The sequence below is a fragment of the Anastrepha obliqua genome, chromosome 3, assembly GCF_027943255.1.
Source record: "Anastrepha obliqua isolate idAnaObli1 chromosome 3, idAnaObli1_1.0, whole genome shotgun sequence".
Lineage (NCBI taxonomy): Eukaryota > Metazoa > Arthropoda > Insecta > Diptera > Tephritidae > Anastrepha > Anastrepha obliqua.
The window spans coordinates 112,965,456-112,992,600 of record NC_072894.1 but is presented as its reverse complement, the minus strand read 5'-3'; the positions used below and the strand labels follow the sequence as shown (position 1 = coordinate 112,992,600).

Here is a 27,145-nt window from a genome sequence, read left to right as displayed (position 1 = left end):
TTTCCAGAACTGGACAGCACATCCACAGAGGACATCCTCAGCCTCCTGGATGGGCAAAACTCTGGCCTGAACGTTCAGGAATGGCGGGTACTACGTAGAGTACAAAAGGGTAAGGTGACGGAGCTAACCATCGCAATCGACCCCATCTCCGCCATTGTGATAAAAAAAAATAACTCCTGGTTGAACTATGGGTTTAGCACAGTTCAACTTAGAACTAAGGCCAAAACTCCGGAGAAGGATGCTGAATCAGAAGCGCCCAAGCCTCCCGCATTGCAGCGGGCCGAGGAACAACCCTGCACTTCGACATCGGCGATCGCAGCAAACGCAGTGAGCGTAACGCAAACTGATGAGCAGCCATGTTGCTCTAAAGATGCGCCACACGCCACCAAGCCTGCACCAATGTCAAGTGCTCAAAGGGTAGAGGAAGGCATAAGAATGCGACCCCCGCTTCGTGCCGACAAGAAAAATAATGGTCCAAAGAGGACCAAAAAAGGCGAACGTCACTCTGCTGAGGAAGCGGCCTTGCTGGGTAGCAACAGAGGCAAGAAAAAGGCAGCCAGTGCCAAAAAACAGAGGCGATAATGCCACACGCTACCCTAAGCAACAATAGAAGGCAACTCGGATGCCTTCAATTAAACCTCCACCATGCAAAGGCTGCCTCGGCTGAACTAGCAAGGAGGTTTAACAAACAAAACTTGGATATAGCTCTAATCCAAGAACCGTGGGTACGTGACAGAGTCATTGAGGGACTCCAAGATGTTAATGGTAAGTTAATCTATGCCAACAATGATCGCCCTAGAGCGGCAATCTTAATTAGCAATAACTTAACCTTCATTCCCATTTCGCAGTTCACTACCACCGATCTCGTTGCGATCTGGACCAAGGTGCCAACAGACAAAGGCGAGCACGAGGTAATCATTGCCTCTGCCTACCTTCCAGGAGATGAGGAAACTGCTCCAACAAGGGAACTTGTAGCCCTAGTCAACTACTGCAAGGAGAACCACCTACGCTGGATAATAGGATGTGATGCGAATGCCCATCATACGATATGGGGCAGCACAAACATCAATGCGAGAGGTGAGTGCCTTCTTGAATTCTTACTTAGATATAATGTATCAATAGTAAACCGAGGCAATGAACCAACATTTAGGAATGCAATAAGGGAGGAAGTACTTGATCTTACCCTATGCAGTCCAAATGTACTATCAGAAGTCTCAAATTGGCATGTGTCCGGGGAAGCATCAATGTCGGACCACAGTCTTATCAGGTTTGACTTAGGTGCTACCTTACCGCACATAACAATTTACAGAAATCCAAAGAATATAAATTGGAATGTCTTTGACTTTAACTTAGAACAAAGTGCTAACTACTCTAAGCATCACCTGGTGCTTAAATCAGAGCTTGAGATGGAGGCAAATGAACTCCACTCAAACATTACGTCTGCATTTCATGAGAGCTGTCAGGAAAAAGTGAAAAAACCACGAAGGGATGTCCCCTGGTGGAATAGTACGCTTTCAAGACTACGCCATGAAACCAGAGTATTATGGAATAGAGCTAAACAAACAGGGGACTGGGTCTCCTACTCAAGAGCTCTAACCAACTTTAACAAAGAATTGAGGAAATCTAAGAGAGCTTCCTGGAGGGATCACTGTGATAAGATTTCAAATCTTCCTAATGCTATCCGCCTCCAGAAAGCCTTATCAAAGGATCACTCAAACGGCATATGTACCCTGAAAAAGCCAGATGGTAGCTACACTAAAAACCCAGAAGAAACTAGCCAACTTCTACTGGACACCCATTTCCCGGGATGCCATGCTTTACATGAGTCCACAATGTTGGTAGAACCTACCATTGATGCTGACAGAGAGGACCTAAAGCTGGCAAATAAGCTATTCCATGAAAATCGGGTACAATGGGCTATATCTACATTTAGCCCATACAAATCTCCTGGACCTGATGGGATATTCCCTTGCCTTCTGCAAAAGGGAAGCCAATACATTGTCCCTACTTTGTCCAGACTATATAAAGCAAGCCTATTGCTAGGTTATATCCCTACGAAATGGGCTGAGGTAAAGGTCGTATTCATTCCAAAGGTAGGGAAAAAACCCGAACAATTGCCTAAGTCATACAGACCGATTAGCCTCAGCTCATTTTTCCTAAAAACAATGGAAAAAATATTGGATCAGCACATACGGAAGAATAACTTGGTTAATTTCCCACTGCACCAACTTCAATTTGCCTACCAACAAGGTAAATCTACTGAGACTGCAATACACAGTCTGGTAACCATTATTGAAAAAGCTATTGAGTCAAAACAAATCGCACTTTGCGCTTTTATTGACATAACAGGAGCTTTCGATAATACGTCCTATGAGGCAATCAACAATGCCCTATCTCAAAAGGACGTACCTAAACCCATCAGACGATGGACTATATCGATGCTGAAATCCAGAACGATCAGTACAGAATTAGGAGGAAGAATAAAGTCTATCAAGGCCACAAGAGGTTGCCCGCAAGGGGGAGTACTCTCTCCTCTTCTGTGGACACTAGTAATAGATGAACTTCTCCACAAACTGAACAACCTAGGATTCCACACCCAGGGCTATGCTGATGACCTGGTAGTATATATAGTGGGCTGGCATGAAGAGACCATCTCTAACCGCATGCAACAAGCCCTCAACATAATCAACAAATGGTGCACTGACAAAGGGCTCTCTATCAACCCATCTAAAACTGCGCTAGTGCCGTTCACCAGGAAAAGGAATATCAACATCAAATGTCCTGTCCTGAATGAATCGACTCTACAACTCTCCACAGAGGCGAACTACCTTGGTATCAACCTTGACTCGCATCTTGAGAAAGTTACTGTAAAAGCCACAAGGGCATTCTATGCCTGCACAAGGCTTTTTGGTAAAACATGGGGGCTCAGCCCCAGAATGACCTACTGGACATTCACTACAGTTGTTAAGCCTATAGTCACTTATGCTTCCATAGCATGGTGGCCCAAAGTTAAGCAACGAAAGGCGGCAAGCGATCTTAATAAATTGTACCGCCTCATCTGCATCGGTATAACAGGAGCAATGAAAACATGCCCAACTGACGCTTTGGGCGTGCTCCTAGGTATACCACCGCTTCCCATCTTAATTGAAAAAGAAGCAAGATTGAGTGCCTTAAGACTAAAAGGCAACGCCGATATTAAAAGTGGAGATATGAGAGGACATCTAAAGATCTTAGAAGACTTTCGACACACTCCTATACTACACAGGGTGGATACAATATCTCCCAAACCCATTCTCTACAGAAACTTCCGAATTATTATTAATGAACGAACAACTTGGAGAACTAATTCTATCAATTTCAAGCCTGGATCTCAATTATGGTTCACTGATGGGTCCAAGCTGGAAGATGGTAGAGCAGGGGCAGGAATCAATGGGCCTAAATTTAAAAAATCGATTCCGATGGGACTCTACCCAACAATATTCCAGGCAGAAATACATGCCATTGAAATATGTGTGAGAGAATGCCTTAGCAGGAAAATGAGAGGTACTCACATCTATATACTCTCTGATAGTCAAGCGGCTCTAAAAGCCCTTCTATCAACAACTATCACCTCTAAATTGGTAAATGATTGCCTAAACCTTCTCAACATGTTAGGAAACCTCAACACAGTAAATCTAGTCTGGATTCCGGGACATGAAGGGCATGAGGGGAATGAAATGGCTGATGACCTCGCAAAACAAGGAGCAAATATGCAACTTACTGGTCCTGAGCCTTTCTGTGGACTCACGAAAAGCCACATTAATGAATTCCTCAGGAAATGGGAAGAAAGGAAATTTGCTGCACACTGGCTAAATTGTGCCGGTCAGCGTCAAGCCAGACAATTTCTTAGTCCCAACAAAGGAATATCAGACAAGCTACTCTCACTAAACAGAGTAGATCTGCGTCTTCTAACAGGATACCTCACAGGTCACTGCAGCCTGAGGTATCATTTAAATAACATTGGTCTATCAGAGACCAATGTCTGCCGCTTTTGCGAAATGGATATAGAAAGCTCAGAACATGTGCTTTGTGAATGTCCTGCGCTGGGCAGACAAAGACTTCACCACCTTGGTGGTATCGTAGTATCTCCATGTAATCTTTGGAACAACAAACCCACAATAGTGCTAAAATTTATAAAAAGCCTTAAACTCTAGGGTTACAAAATAGGTCTTGCACAATAGATCAACTCTGGTCGCAGTGCGTAATGGCCTTCTAATAATAATAATAATCTACAAATTACAAAAAGCGTTTCGTTAAAAAATTGAATGGCAACGTACTGGTGATGTACGAATTTTGGTCTTATTATTATGATTATTATGCCTGCAGGATTTAGCAATGCGACCTGAAAGATCTTTTGTGCTCCCTTCATTGATCAGCGTATTTTTCTCGATTACTGGTTCGTATTTTTAGTTTTAGGGAGTCTTGTCAAGTGCTTTCCAAGTGCTTTTATTGTCCACTTCAGTCTTCAAGCATTTTACAAAACAGAATGCCGATGGCCTCCTGTCCCAGCCAATGAAAAAAAACTTGTTTAAATTTTTTAATTTTGTTTAAATAAATTTTTTTTTTAATTTTTTAATTTTGATTTAAAAAAAATTTTAACTTTTTAATTTTTTAATTTTTTTTTAAATAAAAAAAAAAATATTTTTGAATTAAACAAAAAATTTAAAGTATAGTTTTAGGTAGGCATAATTAAAAGAGCAAAATATTCGAAATTCGAAAAAATTTTAAACAACGGTTTTTTTTTAATCTCAAGCTTTCATTTGGGCATAATTGGAAAAAGCAAAAATTTCGGTGTTGCATTTGGGCATAATTAAAAAGCAAATTTTCAATATTCAGCATAAAGTAATTCAAAAAGAGTTATTTGATTCCAGGTTTTCATTTGGGCATAATTAAAAAAATTCCGAATTTCGAAAAAAAATTTAGTTAAGAGTCCAGTTTACACTGGAGTATATTATGAAACGCAAACTTGTCGAAACTCAAAAACAGTTAATCAAAAAAATTGTAAATGATTTTTGGCATAATTGCAAAAAGCAAGTTTATGGAAATACAAATCAAAATTAAAAAAAATGTGTTTTAAGTGTCTCGTTTTCAATTTAGTTTTCAATTTAGGATAATTAAAAAAGCAACGGTTTCGAAAAATACAAATTTACAAATACAACGTATGTACAAATTTTTTAATTTCAAGTTTTTATTTGGACATAAGCTAAAAAGCAAAAACTTCGAAATTCGAAAAAAATTGCAATCTTTTTTTACATTTTACCGAAATGTCAGACTTTAGTTTAGGCATAATTAAAACACGCAGTTTGAAAACAAACTAAAAAGAAAAATCAGAAAGCTTGTTTTTAATATTTTTTGTTTAATTTTTTTTTAAGATTTTTGAATTTTCTCTCGGTACTTTCGGGGGATCTCCTGCAGAAAATATTTAATTTGGTTTCTCTTACACCGAAAATTATTTAACTCACAATTCAAAGAAAAACAGACTTAAAAAAATTACTTTTGGATCCCTTTATCTCTGCAATCACTCAATATTTCCTCCTTTTACTAAAGCGTCTTCACTACATTTAATCAAAATTGAAGCCATAAAGTGTTTAGTTGGATAGACTTAACGTTATTTGGCTCACATATAAATTTACATAAGAGCACAACATTTTCCATATGATAAAATCGTCAATGTTTTTGCATCGGAAATAATTTTTTTTTATTTCTGCAGAAAAAACTGAAGATATTGAATGTTAACGAGATTTCTGATGCTATTTTTAAAGAAAAACTTGAATAGCTCAGCCAAATCTGAATCAAGTTAGAAAACTTATAATATGTTTCAAGAGTAGGGGCGCTCGTATCCATAAAGAATTCTAAAGAAATAGAAAAGCCATTTAAATTTGGAAAACAAAGATTTCCCTTACCATTTACTTAGTAAAAAATTTATTCAAAAACATTCATTGAGTCGAGAATTGCAGATGAGAATTTATATATACATGTAGATCGAATGCTTCTCCTAGGAAAATTACAGCTGACACTAGACATGCGTTTAAAGAAAAACAATAATTTACGTAGTTAAATGAAGGTACATAAGTACTTACAATCTATTTATATTGGGTTGGCATTATAAGCGCTGCCTACAGCTACAATAAAGTCGATATGAAAAATAAAAACCACAAACGTAAACGTGTCGGAAGCAAAACCACATAACCACATCGAATACACTTACAAGTGTAGAATAACTAATCGGAGACAATGTAACCATAAATCTTGCCTTTAGCAGCGTTATTCAATTTCGATGTGGCTTTTATTCATGTAATAAGTGTTTACACAACATTTGCGGTAATATTTGCGGTTTTGTGTTTATATTAGACTGCCGATTATAGTTTATATTATGAGAACTTAGTAGTCCGCGGTTTCGCCACGGATGATGTAAAATATGCTAGAATTAAAGTAATGCAAAAAATGTAAATTCCGCTGGCTGATTAATTTTTCACCAACTTGTATATTAACCCATCTTCGGCCGCTACAAGAATTCGACATAATTTTTCCATTTCCTTTTTAGTCAGTGCTTCTAGGACCTTAATCAAGAAAAATTAAAAAAAAAAAAATTCTGACCATCGGTGTTTTAGATATGGACTGGTCGAAAAATCGACCGCTGGCCAAAAACCGTCAAATATATTAAAAAAAAAATACTACATTTATGAAAAAAATTTAGCACACGAAGTCAATTTATTTCATTTTATTTCAAATACAAATATTTTTTTGTTGTTTTATTGATAGAAAAGTCAGCTGACAATTTTTTATGATAATCATCAAAACATTTAGTATGTAAATGAATATTGCATTTTTTGCAAGTAAAAATAGTATGTTTTTTGCAAAATTTACACCGTCGAAATTTGTTTTCAATGCTTCCCATGACGGCATGTACCCTTTCATTGATCCGAGGAAGGTTCGATGGACCTTCATCTCCATGTTCGTTTTCATACTCCTCCTCGTCCTTGTCGTAATTCAATAATTCTGTTGTGACTTTGGAACGAAAATCTAATTGTGAGAGTGGTTTTATCTTTTCAATTTTTGCCATCATACGATGAAGTTTCCATGCATTGACCATTGCGTTACCAAGAGCATTTGTCCATATTGGCCACCACCACTTTTTTCCTCTCATACATATTCTATAATTTGCCACCGCATTATCATGGAGATTCACACCACCCATGCCATGATTATACTCTTGAATAACTTTTGGCTGCGGGATAGTGATAGTTTGTTTTTTCTTCTGACAATAACTTTTAGTGCTAATAATTGGATTGACTGTGGAGTTATTAGTTATAACATTGACTATAGCATTATCATTCCACCGAACAGTAAATATTTCTTGCTGATGATCAAGTAGTTGATCAAATGTCCCTCGTATTTCTTTTTTTAAATTTCTCAAAGGAGAATCGGCCATTCTATTTTCGCGTATAGTACTAGTGCAAAAAATCAACGTTCGTTCAGAAGGCACATTAGATGGTATGAAAAGAAAAAATTATCAAAGAAAATGATGTGGCACTCAGGGTCAGATACGTTGGCAGGCAAGTCTAAGACTGTTTGTGCGCCTAGACCAATAGTTTTACCGTGAGGGGTTGCTGCTCCCCCGTACAATGAACTAGAAAATAAGTACCCACTTTCAGAGCATAAGCACCATGTTTTAAACCCAAACCGGATTGGCTTTCCCTTGATAAACATTTTGCAGGAGTGGCGTCCAAAGTATGGAATCATCTGCTCGTCTATAGAGATTATGGCTAAAGACTCAAACTGCATAAACTTTTTGTTGAGAGCGTCAGTAATAGGACGAACCTTCGCAAAACGGTCTGCTGCGTTTAAATTCGTGTTGTCAGCGAGATGGAAAAACTGCTTAATTTTTTTAAACCGATTACGACTCATAGCCTGCTTCACAATTGGAACCCCCATGTTCGGTTGAACAGACCAGTAGTGGTCAATGTGTGGCAAAGTATGGTACCCCGATAGGTACAATATTCCAATAAACCTACTTATTCGATTGGCGTGATGTTAATTGGAGCATTGTGTTGGTTTGCATACTCATTTGTGAAATATTGATAATATTATTATCAAAAAACAATGTAAAGAGATCATAGGGGGATTTTGAGCCTACAAAATGGTGCAATTATACTATATACGTATACAAAAAGAATTGATTGCTTACCAATTTCAGAAAACATTTCTTTCAATATCAGAAAACATTTCTTCTTCATCTCTTTCAATAAGAAAAACATATTGCTAGATTTTGTTCTATCCTACATGACAGTTCCTGGCCAGCGGTCGATTTCTCGACCACTAAAGTTTACGTCCATGAAGCCGTAAAAATTATTGCAATATCGATATGTTACTTTTTTGATTCTCTTAATTTCATCTTTTCTCTTCACAATAAATTAGTAACAATTATTTGTTTTTTTGTTTTTCATTATTTTTTCATCTGCACAAAAAACACGTAAAAATAGTGATAATTTCATTCTTTTACAAAAATCTGCCCTGAACCTTTTTTTCTTAAAAAATTATGCTCTAGAAATTAACTAAATTCCAAATTTAAAATTTCTGAAAACTGATCAATAAATTTACATTTAGTTTCTGAGATATTGAAGTCCGAAGTTGGTGGTCGAAAAATCGACCAGCTGCCGAAATGGGTTAATTGAATGGGCAGAGCTTCGGCCTTCTAGCGTTAGAATTTTATTCACTTTAATTTCAGGCCGTAGTTTGGAGAAAAATCATAAATTTTATTTTTAAAGATCTTTTAAAAAAAATTACAATCAAATTCCCGCAAATAGCACAAAATGTATGTGTGCCAGCCGGCGTTTTTATCGCAACAAATATCCACTAATCCATTGCAGCTTTTTATGTTTTCGAACTTCCTGTCATGATTTGGACATTTTGCCAAATAGTTAAAAATACAAAAACAAAAAAATATTTTGTGCTAAGTTAGATTCCATGAAAAACGAATAAGAGCGAGACTTTCTTGATAAAATTTTTTCATCTGTATTTCCTAGAATTTATCACCTACTTGTGCGTTTAATTCGCAAAACTACATAATTAAAAATTTGGTCGTATCTAACCTTTCATATGATGTGGGCACTTTGCAAACAATTTTTGAACATTTATCAAAAGCTTACTTCCTTCCGGTTCTGTTATTTAAGCGCTTTCACTACGCTTCTTTCGAGCTGTGCAAATTACATACAAACGTATATTTGTGCCTTTGTGTGGGACTTAAATTTGATCACAAATATTAGTTAAGACCCTATCGGAAAATTTTCTACTACCAGGCTGGAGCTTTGCTGTGAATTTGGAATCATGACTAGTTCACGCTACGCTTTTTCCCCATACAAGCAACTACTAAATTATTTTCAGTACAGTTTCAGGAGGTGCAATAATCAGCCTCTGCTCCACTTTTCTGGTACTTTGAACAGCTGTCTCGACGAAAAATTATATCCATGAAAAGCAAGCAGTAACTAGCAAGCACAGCTGCTACCTTCGGGATAGTCGATAACGTAGACCAAGACAAAAATAATTTAACTATTGTTTGTTCATAATTGGCAAATTCATACCAGTTTCAACACAAAATTTGCTACACCAGCTCAAATTTTCCCTGCAGGGTAGATAATTAAATTGTAACAGTGAGCAAAAAATATTGTTGCTATGCAATTTGTTAGTAGTGGAAGCTTTGATATACATAGGTTGAGTTAGGTTAAGTTGGCGGCGAAGAACTTAACGCCCAAGTGCTAAATGCCGCTTTGATGCCACAGTTCCCGGATGACTGTGTTCAAATCAGCAAGCGCAGTTGATAAAATTCAGACTTTTATAGAAACTGAGATTAAGGCAAATCCTTTGCTACTCAAACTGTTTTCTTACAATTCTTACATTCTGAAAGGAAATGGATGAAAAAAATTGGTAGTGAATTAGAAAATATTTAGAAAAAAAGTTTCCGCATGGCAATCTATCGAACAAAAAAAAAAAATTTATAAAAATGCAAAAAACTATCATTAGGGCAGTTAAATGACAAATGGAATTGATAGATTTCTCTTGAACTTAAGATTTAAGATTTATAAATTTTTTCAAATGGAGCCCCACGTCAATCATATTTATAAAACTAAAAATTTGAATTACTCAAAATATTTACTTTTGTTTCGTAAAAAAGTTATTCAAAGACAAAATTAGATGATTAATTTTGCGCCACCTCTAGAAAATAAATGGTAAAAAGTTTTGGATTTTTTTCATTTTGCAAGATATTAGCAATTGAAAATATGAAATAAAAACGAAATACCGTTTTTAAGAATTTATCTGGAAAATTAGTAGTTCTACAAGAAAAAATATAATAATATAAAAATTTTAGGGAAATCGTAAGACTTTTATATGAAAAAAATATATAAACTCAAAAATAATAATTTTTAAAGTGATTCTAATAATAATAATAATAATTTGTAGATAAATAATAGAAGTAATTATTGGCTTCAGCACCTATCTTGTACAGTTTGGATATTTCAAAAAAAAATTCCTACAAATAAGAACCTTCCATAAAAAATAGCAAAATTTTAAAAAAGGTGCTTTTTGTCATTTCCGGTAAAAGAATTTTTCAAGTTTGCTTTGCGAGTTACAAAAATTTGCGGTTTTGTACGGAAATTAGTTGGCAACACAGAGGAGGCTGTCTTCTGCCTTAGCTGCGACTAGCAGGTGCGGGCAAATATTTATCAAGGCTTCATTCATCTGTTACTCCCGAACCAGCGGAGGTGTATTGCCATTTCTTAGCAGTCTTCAATTCAAAATCATTTTTCAGGACGTAGTCTTAAAAAATTTATGAGTTAAACTAAATTTTACATTAATTTAGATATCTAAAAAAATATTACAATCAAATTTCGGCAAAGAGCACAAAATGTATGTGTGCCAGCCGGTGGTTTTTGTCATTTCCGGTAAAAGAATTTTTCAAGTTTGCTTTGCGAGTTACAAAAATTTGCGGTTTTTTACGGAAATTTTTTAACCTCAATGACATTTTGTCTTTATCCATTTTAATTTTGAGCGCTTTAAATAAAATGTGTTCCTAAGATGGTGTAAAATATGAAGAAAAATACGATAATTTAAAAAAATGCAAGCAACAAACATTTTTTTTCTCAGAAATGACAAAAACACCTCTACAAAAATTTAACTTTTTTTAAAGAAGTCTCAAATTCTTAGGAAATAGTTTTTAGGAACATCACTGCAGAGAAATTAACAAAGAATACCTACCACTAAAACAAACCACCCTCTTCGGCTGGCTTCAAGCCGAGACTGCATGTTTGCATTACATCAAGTCAGAGCCATGATTGTGTCAATTAAGCATATTTAACTACCTGTGGCCAAGCCCACTGCCAAGGACGCATGGAGGTAATGCGTCGAAGATAGTCTCCAATTGTTTCCACTGTAGTTGAGATCAAAAGAATACCGTCTTAGCACTGTGTGATTTAGTCGTAAGTGATGAACTGAGTCGTCGGTAGTTGTCAATTCGTCTCTACTCGACCGCCACAGGAAATCTGCTTTTAAATGAATACAGGCTCAGCCATCATAGCTATAGGTCCCTACCTGGTACTGTTCAAACCATTTCCTTCTCAGCCTTTCTTCATCGAGCTCACTAAGCGACCGTATCACCAGCTTAGCAAACTTGCACGCCGCATACCAGCAGTACTTTGAGCTGTGAATGCTGTTTATTGGGTCAGACACACTCAGTTGTATGTCACATTCCAGGGTTAACTCCTCGCGCCTTCTTGTGAACCTAGGACAGTGGAATAGAACATGTTTCACGTCCCCGAGCTCTTGATGGCAGGTGGGGCAATATGGTGGAGCTCGTGTGTCCAGCGACCAGTGGAGAATGAGCCCCATTTTCTTGGAAATTCACTAAGCTCTGAGCTTCGTTGCCCTCGTTTTTGCTTCCTTGATCTACACTTGGTCTATCAAAGAGGTTATGTAATTCGGGTGCACACATGTCATACGTTTTTTTTTTCGGCAATAACACGGATTGTGTCTTCGGATACTGTCTTATAGGCTCAAGCTACTCGCAGCACACTTGTCCTACAAACCGGTTTGGCATCGCGCAGGTGTATATCACGAGCTTGGGGGGGCGGCATAAATAAGATGGAATCTGTGGCTTCTGCAATAGTCAAAAAGAGGTATATATAATCTTTGAGCATATAGATCTAGAATAGGAGAGTTTCGGCTATAAAAAACTAAAATTTTTTCATAAATAAATGATGTCATAAAATATCGATTTAAATTCCACAACTTTGCCGTCGCTAGTAAAGGTATAAATTTGCTCCTCTTCTCCTCCTTTCTCTGTTCTTTACTACATATCAAAAAAAGCTTACTACTCCATCTAAAAGTGCACCCTTTTTTCTAGCACACCAACTCTACATCTGTTTGCATTAATTTAATCTTGCTTTTTATAGTTTACAGCTTTTATATCACCTATAGCACATAAGGAATTTTTCATTTAAACTGTTTCATTGACATTTTTTATGGATACAAACGTGTGATGAAATACCTTTAAAAACAAGCAAATGAATTGCACGATATGCATGATACACTTATTTGCATATACAAATATACAAATATACATACACACATAGATACATACATACTATGAATAAGTGTCTGTAAAATTTTAAGGCTACGGCTGCGCCACATTCCAATGGAGTGATGAATACTTGATAATTTCACTTCTTTTTATTACATTTACTTTACCGTTCTCTTTTTTCATTCAAACAAATTCTTCTTGCTTTAATGAGCTCTCCGTCCTAATTACGACAAAGAGTGAGTAACTAAGCAAAATATGAACAAGGAAGCGAGTGCGGTAAGAGTTGCAGAAATAGCCGTGAGTGCAGCGGGGGTTAATAGACAGCGGAAAGGCGCTAAGTAGTTGATAGCAAGCGGAACAAATTGCATAAGAGAGTACTTTTTTTTCGTTAAAATATTTCACCTTAAAATTTTTTCAACTGCTACCAATAAAAGTTGCTAATTCTCGGAACTGAAATGAGTAGCTCATTCAGCGTTAATAAACTGAACACTTTAAAGAGCACTAATAAGGGATTTTCCCAATAAAGGCAGCTTGAAGATAAAATAAAAGAAGAAAGGTTTGTGAAGTTCGATAAATTATTCTTTTTTTTAATTTCAAAGAAATTTATTTGGGAGTTTTGTGTTCAGACATGCCTGTTGAGTGTTATATACTTTGCAAATTGAGGCAAAAAAATAGAAAATTCGACACATTTCTCACTACCGGTACGACCAAGATGAAAGTCGAAGTAGGTGGCTTACGTAATTTATTTTGATTATGAGCCCAATACCATATTGAATGCAACCGCAAAGCGCTGAGGCCATTCAATCTATTCTGGTGATATGGTGACATTCACCCTGTTGGGCCAATCGACAACATGCAGAATAAACGATGGAAGTCATGCAATCTAGCCGGTATGTCAATTATGCAATTACTTGGTAAATAAAGATTCAACATAAAAAACATTTGACTTAAGACAGGTTAGGATAAGCATAATAATTCCATCGTAAGAGTGAAGCAAAGACCTGTTCTGAACTTTTTATCCCCCCTATATTTGAACGAGTAAGAAATTTATCAATCTGAAATATACCTATAGGCCTACACTGGCTTATCACCAAATCAAATGCACCGCAAAAGTGTTGTTTAATTAAAATTTCTATAGAAAGCAACTAGTATGCAACTAGTATGCGACTATTAAGCAACTAGTATGCAACTAGTAAGCACCTAATATGCGATTAGTATTCAAATAGCATACAACTAGTATGAGACTAGTATTCAACTAGTATGCAACTAGTATTCAACTAGTATGCAACTAGTATGTGACTAGTAAGCAGCTAGTATGCGACTAGTATGCAGCTAGTATGCAACTATTATGGGCCTAGTATTCAAATAGTATACAACTAGTATGCGACTAGTAAGCAAAGAGTAAGAAACTAGTATGCAACTAGCATGCCGCTTGTATGCAATTATTATAGGCCTAGTATTCACCTAGTATGCGATTAGTAAGCAACTAGTATGCGACTAGTATGTGACTAGTAAGCAGCTAGTATGCGACTAGTAAGCAACTAGTATGCGACTAGTATGCGACTAGTATGCAACTAGTATGCGACTAGTAAGCAACTATTAAGCAACTAGTATGAGACTAGTTAGCATGCAACTAATATGTAATTAGTACGTAACTAGTACATACAATAATTAATTTTTTTTTTTCATTTATTTTATACATCTGTCCATTGACATTAAGTATGTTGTTTAACAATTTGGTCAGGATTTATATACATCGCTTAATGACCAGTGTCACAAGCGATAAAATGAAAATAAACGAAATAATATACAATTAAATAATATACAATAATACAATACAAGCTTCACTTAACATGATCAAATTTTACAACTATTTTAACTATTTTTAATTATTTTTTTTCTAAATATTTGTGGTTTAAAATGAATTCCACTTTAATTTCCTTTACCAATTTACTTCCTTATGCATGTTTTATTTTGAATGCAGTTCTGGGAAATACAAATAATACCTCTTAAAGATTAATAAAAAACGGAAGTAACTCAAATAATCACTCGAACCACTTTTGCGCTCAGTCAAAGTACTGAGCCAGTTGACTACTTAACTCTGTTACTGTTGATGACTCAAGCGATTACTATTTGCACCTATTACACCCAGCCGCACATCACAAATAGTGATTAAAGTATTATTGATTGATCTGGTACTCAAACGGTATTGTAAGTGATACCACTTACCCATTACCCATTCATACACTTACATACATATATGTAAACGTTGGCCTTTCTTTTTGATAATTAAAGCTTCATGAATTTATTTATTTTTATTTTTTTCGTTTTTGTTACTATTTATTATTTGAATTATTTGTTATTGTTTACAAATATATCAGACACATTAGAAAGCAAATAAGTCACATTTTTAACATTTTTTTTGTAAATAACAAAATAATTGTGTACGCAAGTAGGTACAAACTTGATCCCTCTCTCTCTCTCTTCATTCCCTCACAAGTATTCTTATCAGTTTTGTGATAAACGAAAATGCAAAAAGATGCCTCGTAAGGAAAATAGATAACACATGAATAAGTAGTAGGAAAATAAGTAGTAAAGAAAACAGGAAAAAGAAAAATAAATGGTGCAGAGTATTGCTTTGAGGTACGCCAGAATATTTCAAGGTTAAATCTAATGTTTCATATGTGAAGTTAAGTGGTGGCGTAAAAGTACAAATTGTGTTAGTAAGTATTGCTCACAACAAAAACAATGTACTTCAACTAAACATACAAATGTGCACTTAGACGAGAAACCCTGCGTACAGTGAACGAGTCTCTTTGCACCTATAAAAAATACATTTTCTAATTCAGTAAACTTTAAGCTTTAGTTTTATTTATTTGTTTTCCCCTTTTCTTTTTGTTAATTTCTATGCCATATATATTATAATATGAAATTTATTGACAAAAACAACGACATTAGCGGAAACAACTGCAAAACTGAAACAACTTCAGTACTGACACATACAACAGTCTGCGTAAAAATCATAGCAGGTACAATAAAGGCATATTTTGACACCCTATTCGTTCGATGGCCTCTTGTAATCATCACCATTGTTTTTTAAGCGTAATTCTAGCCCGTGTGCATAGTGTGGTGGGGTATTGTTGGGGTATTGTTGTGCACCCACAATTTGAAAGTAAATACCGGTGAAACTGAGCTTGATTTGTATACTAGGAAAATATTTTTATTATACAGTAAAAAGTAAAATTTTTACTGAATATTTCAAAACAAAAACTTTCAATGTAATTTCTTAAAATAGAAAAATTTGTAAAACAATAGAGCAACCCACAATTTTAGGTAAAAATATTATTCGTATCTAAGCAAATGAGGGTGTTGCATTATCTTATATGGAAAACTTTTCAACGATTAAACAATTTTTTAGGGAATTCGAAGCCACAACTAACTATTTTTTAACTGTATGGTACCATAAGAAGCCCCCCTTACAATACAAAACTTGCGACACCCTTTTCAATACCGAAAATATTTCAGCAAAAAATCACTCAAATGAAACCTTTATTGAGTACTTTATTAACTCTCCTTGGTTTTTTACCAAGACCTTGGTGCCATTAGCTGAAATTTTTTCCCAATCAACACTTCGAGCTGCCTTTAGCCAATTCGAGTCGAACGTTGCCTGAGAGCAATTTCGCAATTTCGCAATATCCCAGGTTTACCAGCACTGTTATTTTTATTTAAAAAAAAAAAACAAAAATCTAGTCGAACTAACAAACAGATCAGGATCGAAAGATTTAATGATGTCACTAATGGTTTTTATGCTTTCTGATTCTCCTTTCTAATGTTTTTTCTTGTTTGTTCCACTCGGGAGCATAAGGTCTCGACAAGAGGTTCTGGGCTGTTTGCGCTGTCTCATGTGATGTCGGCATCTGCTAGCTCGCGCAGCATTGACCTCTTCCAAGTATTCTTTAGTCGACCACGACTTCTGCTCCCTTGCGGGTTCCAGTCCAGTGCCATTCTCGTGATACTATGCAGTGGTTTTTTCAATGTGTGACCTATCCGTCACCACATTCTACGTTTGATTTTCCATACGATTGCCAGGCTTCTCATACGTCGATCTCCACAGCGCTTCGTTGCTGATGCTGTTTGGCCATCTGTGTGTAGCCTCTGTGTGATGCTGTTTGATACCAGCCATGTGTCACTTTCGTACAGCAATACAGGCTTCACATATGATCTGAATATTCGTAATTTATATTGTATGCATTCGCAAGACCGCCGTCCTGGCTTTGTTTAGTCTGCAGTTGAAATCTTCATCTGCTGCGCCGTCTGCCTTGACAGCGTAGCCGAGGTAGCAGAAGCTTTCGGCAAACTCCACCGGGAACCCTTAAGCCATTACATGTCTTGTTTTATTATAGTTGACTCTCATAGCCTTCGTCTTAGCGATATTGACCTCCAGTCTGACAGTGTGTGCCAGCGTGACAAGTCTGTCCGCCTTCGCTTGCATGTCAGTGAGTTAATGAGTGCGAAGGCAGATGTCAGCGGCTAAGTTCATGTCCTCAAGATGGCGTTGAGGGTTATTCGCCTTTCTTGGGCAGCTTTACGTTGATGCATTTTGCCCAGGACGGAGACAGTTTTTCATTGTCTCAGACGGCGGTGCTGTGGAAATAAAGAATTCCGCTAAAATTAACCGGTCGGTAATCAATAGTTCTCGCTGTATGCCATCTTCGCCCGCGCTTTTGTTGAGCTTCTTAAAGTCATCTTTGATCTCCGCTAGACTAGGACAGGATGTCGTTATTTTAAGCTTGCTAATAGCTCATAGATATGCTCAATTGAATGCAAATCTATTAACTGAGAGAGCCACTCTTGCACGAGATACATAAGTGCTTAGTGTCATTGCCTTGTTGAAACAAGAAGCTTGTAGGGTACATACCAAGTTTCGGCGCAGTATAATATTTTTTTTTTCAAAGTGTTCAAACACAGACATTTGGCGATTTTATTGTCAATAAAAATAATTTTTGTAGCCCCAAATGTAGGTATGCATTTTCCAAACTATGGCCTTTTCTCCTCCATATTTTAAAGTAAGAAAAAGATTCCTTCCATTTAGCTCTTTAAGCACTTTCGTCAAACTTTTGGATCGTTATCTGTTGCGAAAACATTAAATTTTGCCTCATCACAGAAGATGCTATTTTTTCAAAAAAACTTTACTCATTTTTAATGAGTTTTTTTATGAAATTATCATTTAATTTCGTTGAAATCAGAAATGTATGATTTATGGTGTACCACTCAGCCATGATAATCGGGATGGTGTAGGCAATTACGGGTGCCTTGTGCTTCTTTTTGTTTTTTGCCTAGACTCCTGACTATTTCCACTTAGAAGTCGGGAGATTATTTTCCGATATTTCATGAGTGGTGCGACTATGTGGCGCTCTTCACGGAGGATCCATACTTTTGATCTTCCGGCTTTGCTTTGCCTTCAGATTGATTCGTATTAAGATATTCCATGTGCTTTTGCTGGTGAAGGGCTTCCAATTGATCCGTATTAATTTAGTGATAAAGATAACTTGCACTGCAGAATCCGATCTGCCAATTGTTTACCATAGCTAACTCCGCGAAGACCCTTGTTTTCTAAGCATTACTTAAGCAGCCATACTAATTAAGCAGCCAATAAAAAAAAGACAAGATTGCGGTAAGGCAATTATGAAGCCGAAAATGCTGTAGACTATTCGATTATATGCCGTTTTGTGCCTAAATATCACATTCTGGGACTTTATAGTGTATTGAAGTTTTTCAAATTTGTGCTCAAGTTGACCTACACGATTTCAAAAAACTCCTATAAAACTACATTTGTCTTTAATGTTGTCTTCAAGAGCTGATAATAAAATTTAAACAAGGCGCATACTTTTGTTGAACATTTTAGTATAATATTTCGTGCGCGTGTGGGTCATTTTGACCCTTATTTTTAAAAATCTGAAAAATGTTATATTTATAGAGGCCTCTCTAACGGCCCCTCTGAAGCCTTAAATGTTCCACGAAAATATTCCCCACCAAATATCATTAGGGGTCTGCTCACACGAGAACAGTATGGGATAACACAAAAAAAAGGACAGCGTTAATTTGTGTCCTTCAATATTAAGCCTATCGTACTCACTAATTTCTCCAACGAATTTTTACATGTGCATGCATACGTAAATCTGTGAAGAAACATACATTGCATTGCCCTCAGACTCGTATTTTACAAAATCCAATAAATTCTAAGAAGAATAAACAAATAATTACAAATATTTTTATTATTTATTTTAAAAATGTATACAATACAATTTTATTCTACAAATGTCAGATTCGTGGCACTGGCTGCGAGGGCGTCAGCCAATTTCAAAATAAGTTGGACTCCATGTCATTGGAATTTGAAATTTGAAACGGTCGAGCCAAGGAGCTCCAGGAGATTTGGTGGCTCCTAAAACACTCAGGCTAAAACGCCCATTGTATTTAAAACTCTGGAAAGGGGGTAGATAGTCAAGGAGGGAAGGAGAAAACTATCAGAGAAAGAGATAGGAAAGAATATGGACAGAGCTAGAGATAGTTAGTCCTGTCAGAATTTTCCAGATTCTTTGGCAAATCTGTAAATACCCACCAGTTTTAGAGAACGAATATTTCTTATTCTCATGACATCGGAACCCAAAACTCGTAGCCGTGCTCTAGCAAAGGCAAGACACTCACAGAGAAAGTGCTCAGTGCTATCCGCCTTCTCCAAGCACGACAGGCAAATTGGGTCCTCAATGATTCGAATGGTGTTCATATGCTGACCCCATGGGTTGTGTCCTGTAATGATACCGACCATCAACCGAACGTCTTTCCTTCTAAGTTTTAGTAAAAATATTCTCATTACTAACAATATAAATAACTAAGTAAGGCTCCGGCATACCAATTTTCAGTGACGCATCAAGGAAACTTCGGGAAAGTACCAATTTCTTGTATTTACGTACACTTCACTGCGCTAATGATAGGGCACGTGACTGGAAAGTACCGACAATTAGTTCTAAATTTATTTGCAAATGTAAGCTGGGTTAAAAACTAGAATACCCATTTTGGTCATGTTCGTTTTTTTTTTATACATACAGAAATAAAATGGCTACTGTGTATTGGTTGTTTGCCCAGTTTAGCTGTTGAGTGGATGTGTCTTTTATTTAATGAATTCTGAGTTTGCAGATATTTCGCTTATCATATTACATTAGAGTAACTAACAATTTTTGTAGCACTCGAAAAATTCTTAAGTGGCCACTTAGGGATATGATTTTTATGAACTTATTTTATATATGTATATACTTTTTTAATTTTTATAAAAAGATATTTATTTTTTTTAACAAAATTTTTATCATAAAAGTTCACAAGCCTGTGGTGGTAAAATATTTTGATCAACTCTATAAGACATTGCCATCAACTACGGCCTCAGCTAGTACTTGATATAAAAATACACATCGCTAATTTTCCCCAAAATTATATAAAATCCCAGACTATCAACTATTACTATCAATTTTTATACACACTTTCTGCCATTGATCGATATGTTAATTACACGCAATTACGTGTTCACGCATTTCAGCTTTTTTTAACTTGGCCTACTTGTCACACCAGACTAATTTGTCACTCTAAATTGATTAACTGATATTAAAATTAACTTATTGGCATTCGGTACCTTAGTTTTATGTGATTTTATATACCATATAACACCGTACGACAAAAAACAAAACGTTTCTAAACGCAGGAAAAATCAATATATTCACGAAAGTTGGGGTCAAATATAGTAAAATGCGCATTTTAGATTTTCTGTTTGATATGAACACTTTTTGAAAGTGTTTTCACTTACATGATTAATTCAAAAAATTATCTAAAAAATGCAATGTAATGTGGAATAAGAATTTGCACAGGGTGCTTTTTTAGATGCATGAGAACTGTCGATATCAGCTGAGAATGGCAAACTGTGCTGACGTTTGTGTTCAGTAAGGTTTGGCAAGTCATCAAGAATCGTTTAACGCCAGAATAACGCTTCCCCAATACAAGGTTTAAAATGAATTCCACTTTAATTTCCTTTAGGAACTGCCGTTACGGCGAATGGCGAGCGCTATCTTGCCATACTGACTGATTTTTTTTCAAAAATTAATCAGCAAACCATCGAAAATATTTCGTTTCAACTGGTTTAACAATCGATTTATTGTAATATTCAAGCCATCATTGACGCCATACAGCCAGATTTGCTGGAAAAAGTAGTCAAAAATTGGACTGATCGAATGATTCATTCGTGGCAACGGCGAACATATGTATGCCGGATATCAGAAAATGCCATAAAATTCTTTACCAGATTAATAAAAAATTTCACTTCAACAATATTTTTTTTTGTATTATCACTTGAAGTTATAAAATAAAAAAGAAAATTTTGTGGAATTAAAAAACACAAAATTTTTTTGGTACACAAAGACAAATTATCGTCTTAAGATTTTTCTTTGAGCATCGTTCAAAATTTCCCTCTAATTTTTTTATTTAAGCATAAATAAATTATAGTACTTCTCTCTAAATGTATTTTATTTTTTAATTTTTTCTTTTTTTTTTTGTTATTTTTTTGCGACTTTTTTTTTTGGTTTTTTTGTTGTAAAATTGCCTGTTGCACAGTGTATTAGCATGAATTGGCAGAAAATAGTTTTTATCAAAAAAATTGTTATTATCAAAATTTATTTTTAATTTAATATTGTTAGATGCGTATACGTAAGTGTGTATGCACGAGTTTGTACTTCACAGTTCACATTCCTTCACACTTGCATACCAAAGTGAGCTAAATATCTAAAAGTTCACCACTTATGTCTTTATAAATCGACATAAATATGCGCATACGCTGACGACATTGTGATTCTTGCGAGAAATAGGGAGGCTCTTCAGAGCATTTTAATGCGGCTTGTGCAGGCTACAAGGCCAGTAGGCCGCAAGATAAAAAAGGAGAAAAAAGACGAAATACTTACCACGATATCTTCATGGCAGTCACATAAGAATCGGAAGTTATATTTTTGAGCTCATGAGCTCATGCAAGAGTGGAAATACTTAGAGGTAGTACTCAGCATAAATTTGAATCCGTCCTTATCAATACAAGACCGTATTCAGACAGCTAACAAAGCATACTTTAGCCATATCAAACTTATGAAGTCTTCATTGATATTAAAGAAAGAAAAGCTCTAGATGTACAAAACTATAACAAGGCCGATTGTCACCTGCGGCTCTGAAACCTGGAACCTCGAAATGAATAACGTGAATTTTCTGATGGGGCTTGAAAGAAAAATTCTTAGAAAAATATTCGGCCCCATACGATTAGAAGACGATGCACACCGTATACGGTATAACCACGAGCTCAGTGTTTTAATTGCAGCACGAAATGTAATACGGTTTATAAATTCGCAAAGATTACAGTGGTATGGACACGTCCTGAGAATGCGCAACGGAAGAGCGGGCAAAAACAGTATTTAAAGCAAATCCAGAACTAACAAAAGGAGAGGCCGGCCAAGGCGATAATGGTAGCAAAACATAGAAGACGATATACGAAAGATGAGAAGCTCACAACATAGGGCGGAAGTGGATTGTCTAGAAGAACGGAGGTGTCTTGTAGAGAAGGTAATGGTCCGTCTTCTGTAATGCCAATATGATGATGACTTATGGCTGCAAACTGCCCAAGTGACTGCGTTTAAACGCGCTCTTATCTTCACCGAGTAATATTTTGAGTACGAATCTTCATTCATTTATACTGAACTAGCGTACCCTCGCCCGCTTCGCTAGACGATAAATTCAATGATTTGCTGAAAGAGAATAAAATTAATACGAAACAAAGCAAATTCTTTGATACAATTTCATTCGAACTTTATTGTAACACTTTTTGGTAGACAACGTTTTTGGTTTTTTCATCTTTCGCGTGAATAATGACGATGGTTTGCCAACTCGTGAGCAAGCTACATACAATTGTCCATGAGAAAAAATTGGGTATTCTAAATTAATACCGCACATTTGTAGATACTGTCCTTGCGCCTTATTAATTCTCATAGCGAAGGCAAGGCGAATAGGGAACTGCAAACGTTTGAAATCGAATGGTAAATCCGCCGGAATCAGTGGAATTCAGGGTATCAAAATGTCTTCTCCTTTGTACTTCCCTTTCAAAATTGTTGCTTCGATAACGTTACCCATTAGCTTCTTCACAGCGAGTCTGGTACCGTTGCAAAGTCGGGGCACATTACTATTGCGCAGCATAATAATCGGTGCTCCAATTTTTAATCGTAAATTATGAGGTGGTAAGCCTGGCAAATCGAGTGAGTTTAAGAATTCAGTTGGATAATTTACGACCTCATCTTGATCAGTAATAGTGTCTATTGACTTATACGCAACTATGTCAATAGGTATTTGATCTAAAATAGCTGAATTTATATCATTGACGTCCTTATTTTTCCCAGCTAAAATTGCTCTTTCGCTGAGTCAATCATGGTTTTTGTAATGTTGAACTATGTTTGGAAATACACTCTGTATCAATGCCTCTTTAGACTGTGCAAAAGTGCAGAAATTGTTAGGCAATGTTATCATTCCTGTTGTTTTTGAAAAAAGGTTTATTTTTTTTGGTTAAAAAGTGTTTTTTGAAGTTTTGAAAAACACTTCGCTCTAACAAATTTCTTCTCAGTTAATTGCTGAAAATTAAATATTTTGAAAAAACTATTTTTTTTAATTTAACGTTTTTGAGAAAATTTTGTTCTTGAAAAAATTTCATACTTTTGTAAAAGTTTAAATTGATTTGTTAAAAAAAATTTTTTCCGCTTTGAAAAACACCCCCTCGAAAAAATGTATTCTCTATTAATAGTGGAATATGAAATGCTTTGAAAACACCATTTTTTTTTTAATTTTGTTTGGTTTTCAGAAAATTTTGTTTTGAAAAAATTTCATACCCTTGAAAAAGTTTTATTTTATTTTATTTGTTTAAAATTTTTTTTTTTTGTAATTTTAGAAAAACACCTCTTCGAAGAAATTTCTTTTATCTTTTTGAGGAAAATTTGGTTTTGAAAAAATTTCATGCTTTCGAAATTTTTTTATTTTACTTTATTTCTTCAAAATTTTTGAAAACAATTTTTTTTATAATTTTCGAAAAACACCCCTTTGAAAAAATGTTTTCTATGTGTCATAGTGGTATTCCATTAACTTTTAGGATTATAGTCAAATACTTACAAATATCTACGCTTTCACAAATAGCAACAATAAACAAATTTCCTCAAAACCAAAAAATTTACTTTTTTTCTAAAAAAATTCTAAACAAACAACGTAATAAATTTAGAATTTTGTGTTCACGAAAAAACAGTATTGTTTTTATTGTATTAACTGAAAACCAAAATGTTGCAAAAAATCAAAATAAAACTAAATTATTTTTTTGTGTTCATTTGGTCCATATGTTCCATAAAAAGTTGATATGGTAAATAATATGCAGGGTCTGATACACGCAAATTTCCATTGACCATTATAGTGACAAAATTATCGATCACCAATTCCAACAGGATTTCAAAATCAGAGTTGGAATGAGTTGTTGTGTGGTGTACTTCTGAAAAAAATGAGAAATAAACAAAATAAATCTAAAAATTCGAATTCTAACTTTATCTTGTGTATGTTCTTATTACCTTTGAATTTTTCCAATGAAGCACCATTCATTTTAAATTTTCCAAGAATTTTTTTTATCATTTCGCGTTTCTTTCCTTTTTCATTCGATTCCAACATTTGTTCATAGCCGAAAACATCGTTTGCAAACGCATTCATTTCCATATAGAATTGGTCAAAGAAAGCATTGCTCAATTGAATTGAAACCTTATTTTCATAAATACTTAGGACCTTAACTAATGCACCTTGGTACATACCTAACGCAGATATTCATCGCGACCTTGACATCGATACTATTGATGAAACAATACAAAGCGCTAGCAGAAGACACATAAATAGACTATTAAGGCATACAAATCCTATGATGAGAAGACTACCAAATAAAGAAAAATCTACCCAAAGTCGGCTTAACCGTCAAACACCAACAGATCTTGCAAAATCCTTGTAATCAATTGTCAACTAATCGTATATATCATTGTTTGTTAACCACTTGTTTTTAAATAATATGTATATATTTCTTCTAAATGAGCTTGGGGGCATTGGCCCTTCAATATCACTCTCATTCCATCTTTTTGTAAATCAAATTACTTATTGTCTAACGACAGGTGTAATATTTTATGGAAGAAATAAAATAAAAAAAAAAAAAATTTTCATTCGAATCATTTGAAATTTCTGTATACAATACATTTCTGTATCACAATACAAATACAAAAAATTCAAAAAAAGTTGTACACATAAAATGAATGTCGATTCGAAACTTACTTTAATCTAACAATCGAGCAAGTTTTGTTTTGGACAATATTTTGATTTTTTCTTTTTTTTATATGAAGAAAATATTTAAAAGAAATTTTTTTTTGCTAAAAACCTTCCCCTAGTGGATCCCTATAATATGAAAAAAGAACGAATAAAATTGGCCTCGTATCGGCCGAAAAAAATGCGGACGAACGAACATCATTTCATTTTTATATATATAGATTTACATATGCCAAAGAATATCAGTGGAAATAATATGTTTTTTAAGTACTAGGTTGTTCAAGGAATTTTGCGGTTCTATAAACAAAACACAATTTTATAGTTTGAAGTCAGAATCTGGAAGGACTGCTTTCACAGCTGTTTGCAGCATTTGATGAAAAATGCTTTCCAAGCATGCAGGTTTTTAGGTTGTGAAGCAGTTAGAAGTCTCTAGGGGTCATTTAATTCTTTAATTCATGGATTTTCATTCCATTTTCAAAATGCTCTTGTGACACAGTAAGTTGTCTTATTGAAAAACAATTTCTTTCGTTTGCAAACTTGGTATTTTTCCCCATTTTTTTCCTTTAGCTGGTCTGAAAGGTTACAATAATATTCGGAGTTTATTGTTATACTAGTTCGCAATTAATTTACAAACGAAATTCCGTTCGCATCCTAAAAAACTTATGCTAACAACTCCTTGGCCGATTTCTGGACATGAACTCAGTTCGCAGCCGCGGAATCAGATTCAGACCACTCTTTAACCTGTTGTTTTGATCTAGAATTATGGTAATAGCCCTACTTCTCATCTATAGTGATAAATCGACGCACAAAATCCACTTTATCCTTTCGAAAATGCTTTAAATGTTGCTGGGAAAGTCGCACTCGAATGTGTTTTTATTCCGTTGTTAGCGAATGCGGAACCACATCAACATTTGAAACCCCACCAAAATATTGCCTACACTGCCTAATTAGATGCCTAGGGCTTCTACTAAATCTCTTTCAGTCACTCGACTATTTTCCATTACGATAACCTGTATCTTTTCTACGATTTCTGGTGTTGTTGCTGTTTTCGGACGCCTTTGACGTGGTTAGTCTTCAAGGCTTGTACGACCACGTTTAAATTCAGCAATCCATCCTTCTGCTGTACTAATTGATGGCTAGAACTCTTTATACACTTTCAACATTCTTTCATAAATTTTCGGTGCTTTTAAACCTTCCAAAAATAAAAATTTAAGCACTGCCCGATACTTGATTTTTTCAAAGGTAGAAAATACTGTGACACATCAATAATAAATGGCTTATAAACAAAGAATGAATTCAGACATCACAGATTGAAATCAGAAATCACGAAAGATCATATGAAGAGTGAACCAATATAACAAAAGTAGCAACGCGTTCTCTTATCGAACCGCGAAACTTATTGCACAACCTAGTATATATAACTCAATGCTCCAAACTTTGTAAAAATACACAATAATTTAACAAATTTCCAAAAAACATTGTTATGGGCTACTTTTTCCCAAATTCTCCCATTTAAGTATCAGAATTCATAGAAGAGGGTTTCACCGAACTACTCACCGAATAGCAAGGATCCAGTATTTGATCGACTTTACAATTTCTCATAAGGGTGTGTAGGATATATTTGAACTGCTTTTGAAAGTGTCTCATCTTTCGCCTGTACCATTTAACGTGAATTAATGAATGAAAATGAGTTTTGCTTTTGTGTGCTCTCTACTCATCACCGTGCCTCATTCAAGCCCAGCTTCCTCAATAAGACCAAGATTATTTCACCATTCAGCAGCAAATTTGTGTGTTTCAAAAAGGTGTTAAAAATTATATAATATAAACGTTTGTATGTATTATTAAGTCTGTTACATTCATCTCCACATGTGTTTACTTAAAATGTTTGCATTTATGTACATAAAATTACATATGTCTGTGTGTACTTACATGCGTGTATACCAATGCTAGCAATACGAATGAATAAAATATTGTGTAACTTCATGCGTATGCACATAAAAACAAGGTAATGTACCATTGAAGGTGAATGTAACAACAACTAGTGATGGAACAATCATATTTCAAAATTTACTCGACAGCTTGGAAGATAAGGCGAATTACGACAATGAAATTGAATACCATGTAACAGTTTAA

At 35.2% G+C, this 27,145-nt stretch overlaps 1 protein-coding gene across 1 annotated transcript; it reads left to right on the top strand.

Annotated features, from left to right (window-relative positions):
• Nucleotides 1–396: 396 nt before the first annotated feature.
• On the top strand, nucleotides 397–27,145 carry LOC129242161 (uncharacterized). The gene is made up of 3 exons (XM_054878725.1): nucleotides 397–765; nucleotides 849–1,267; nucleotides 27,091–27,145. Exons 1-3 carry the CDS (start codon nucleotides 757–759, stop codon nucleotides 27,143–27,145), a joined length of 483 nt encoding a protein of 160 aa, XP_054734700.1. The 5' UTR covers nucleotides 397–756.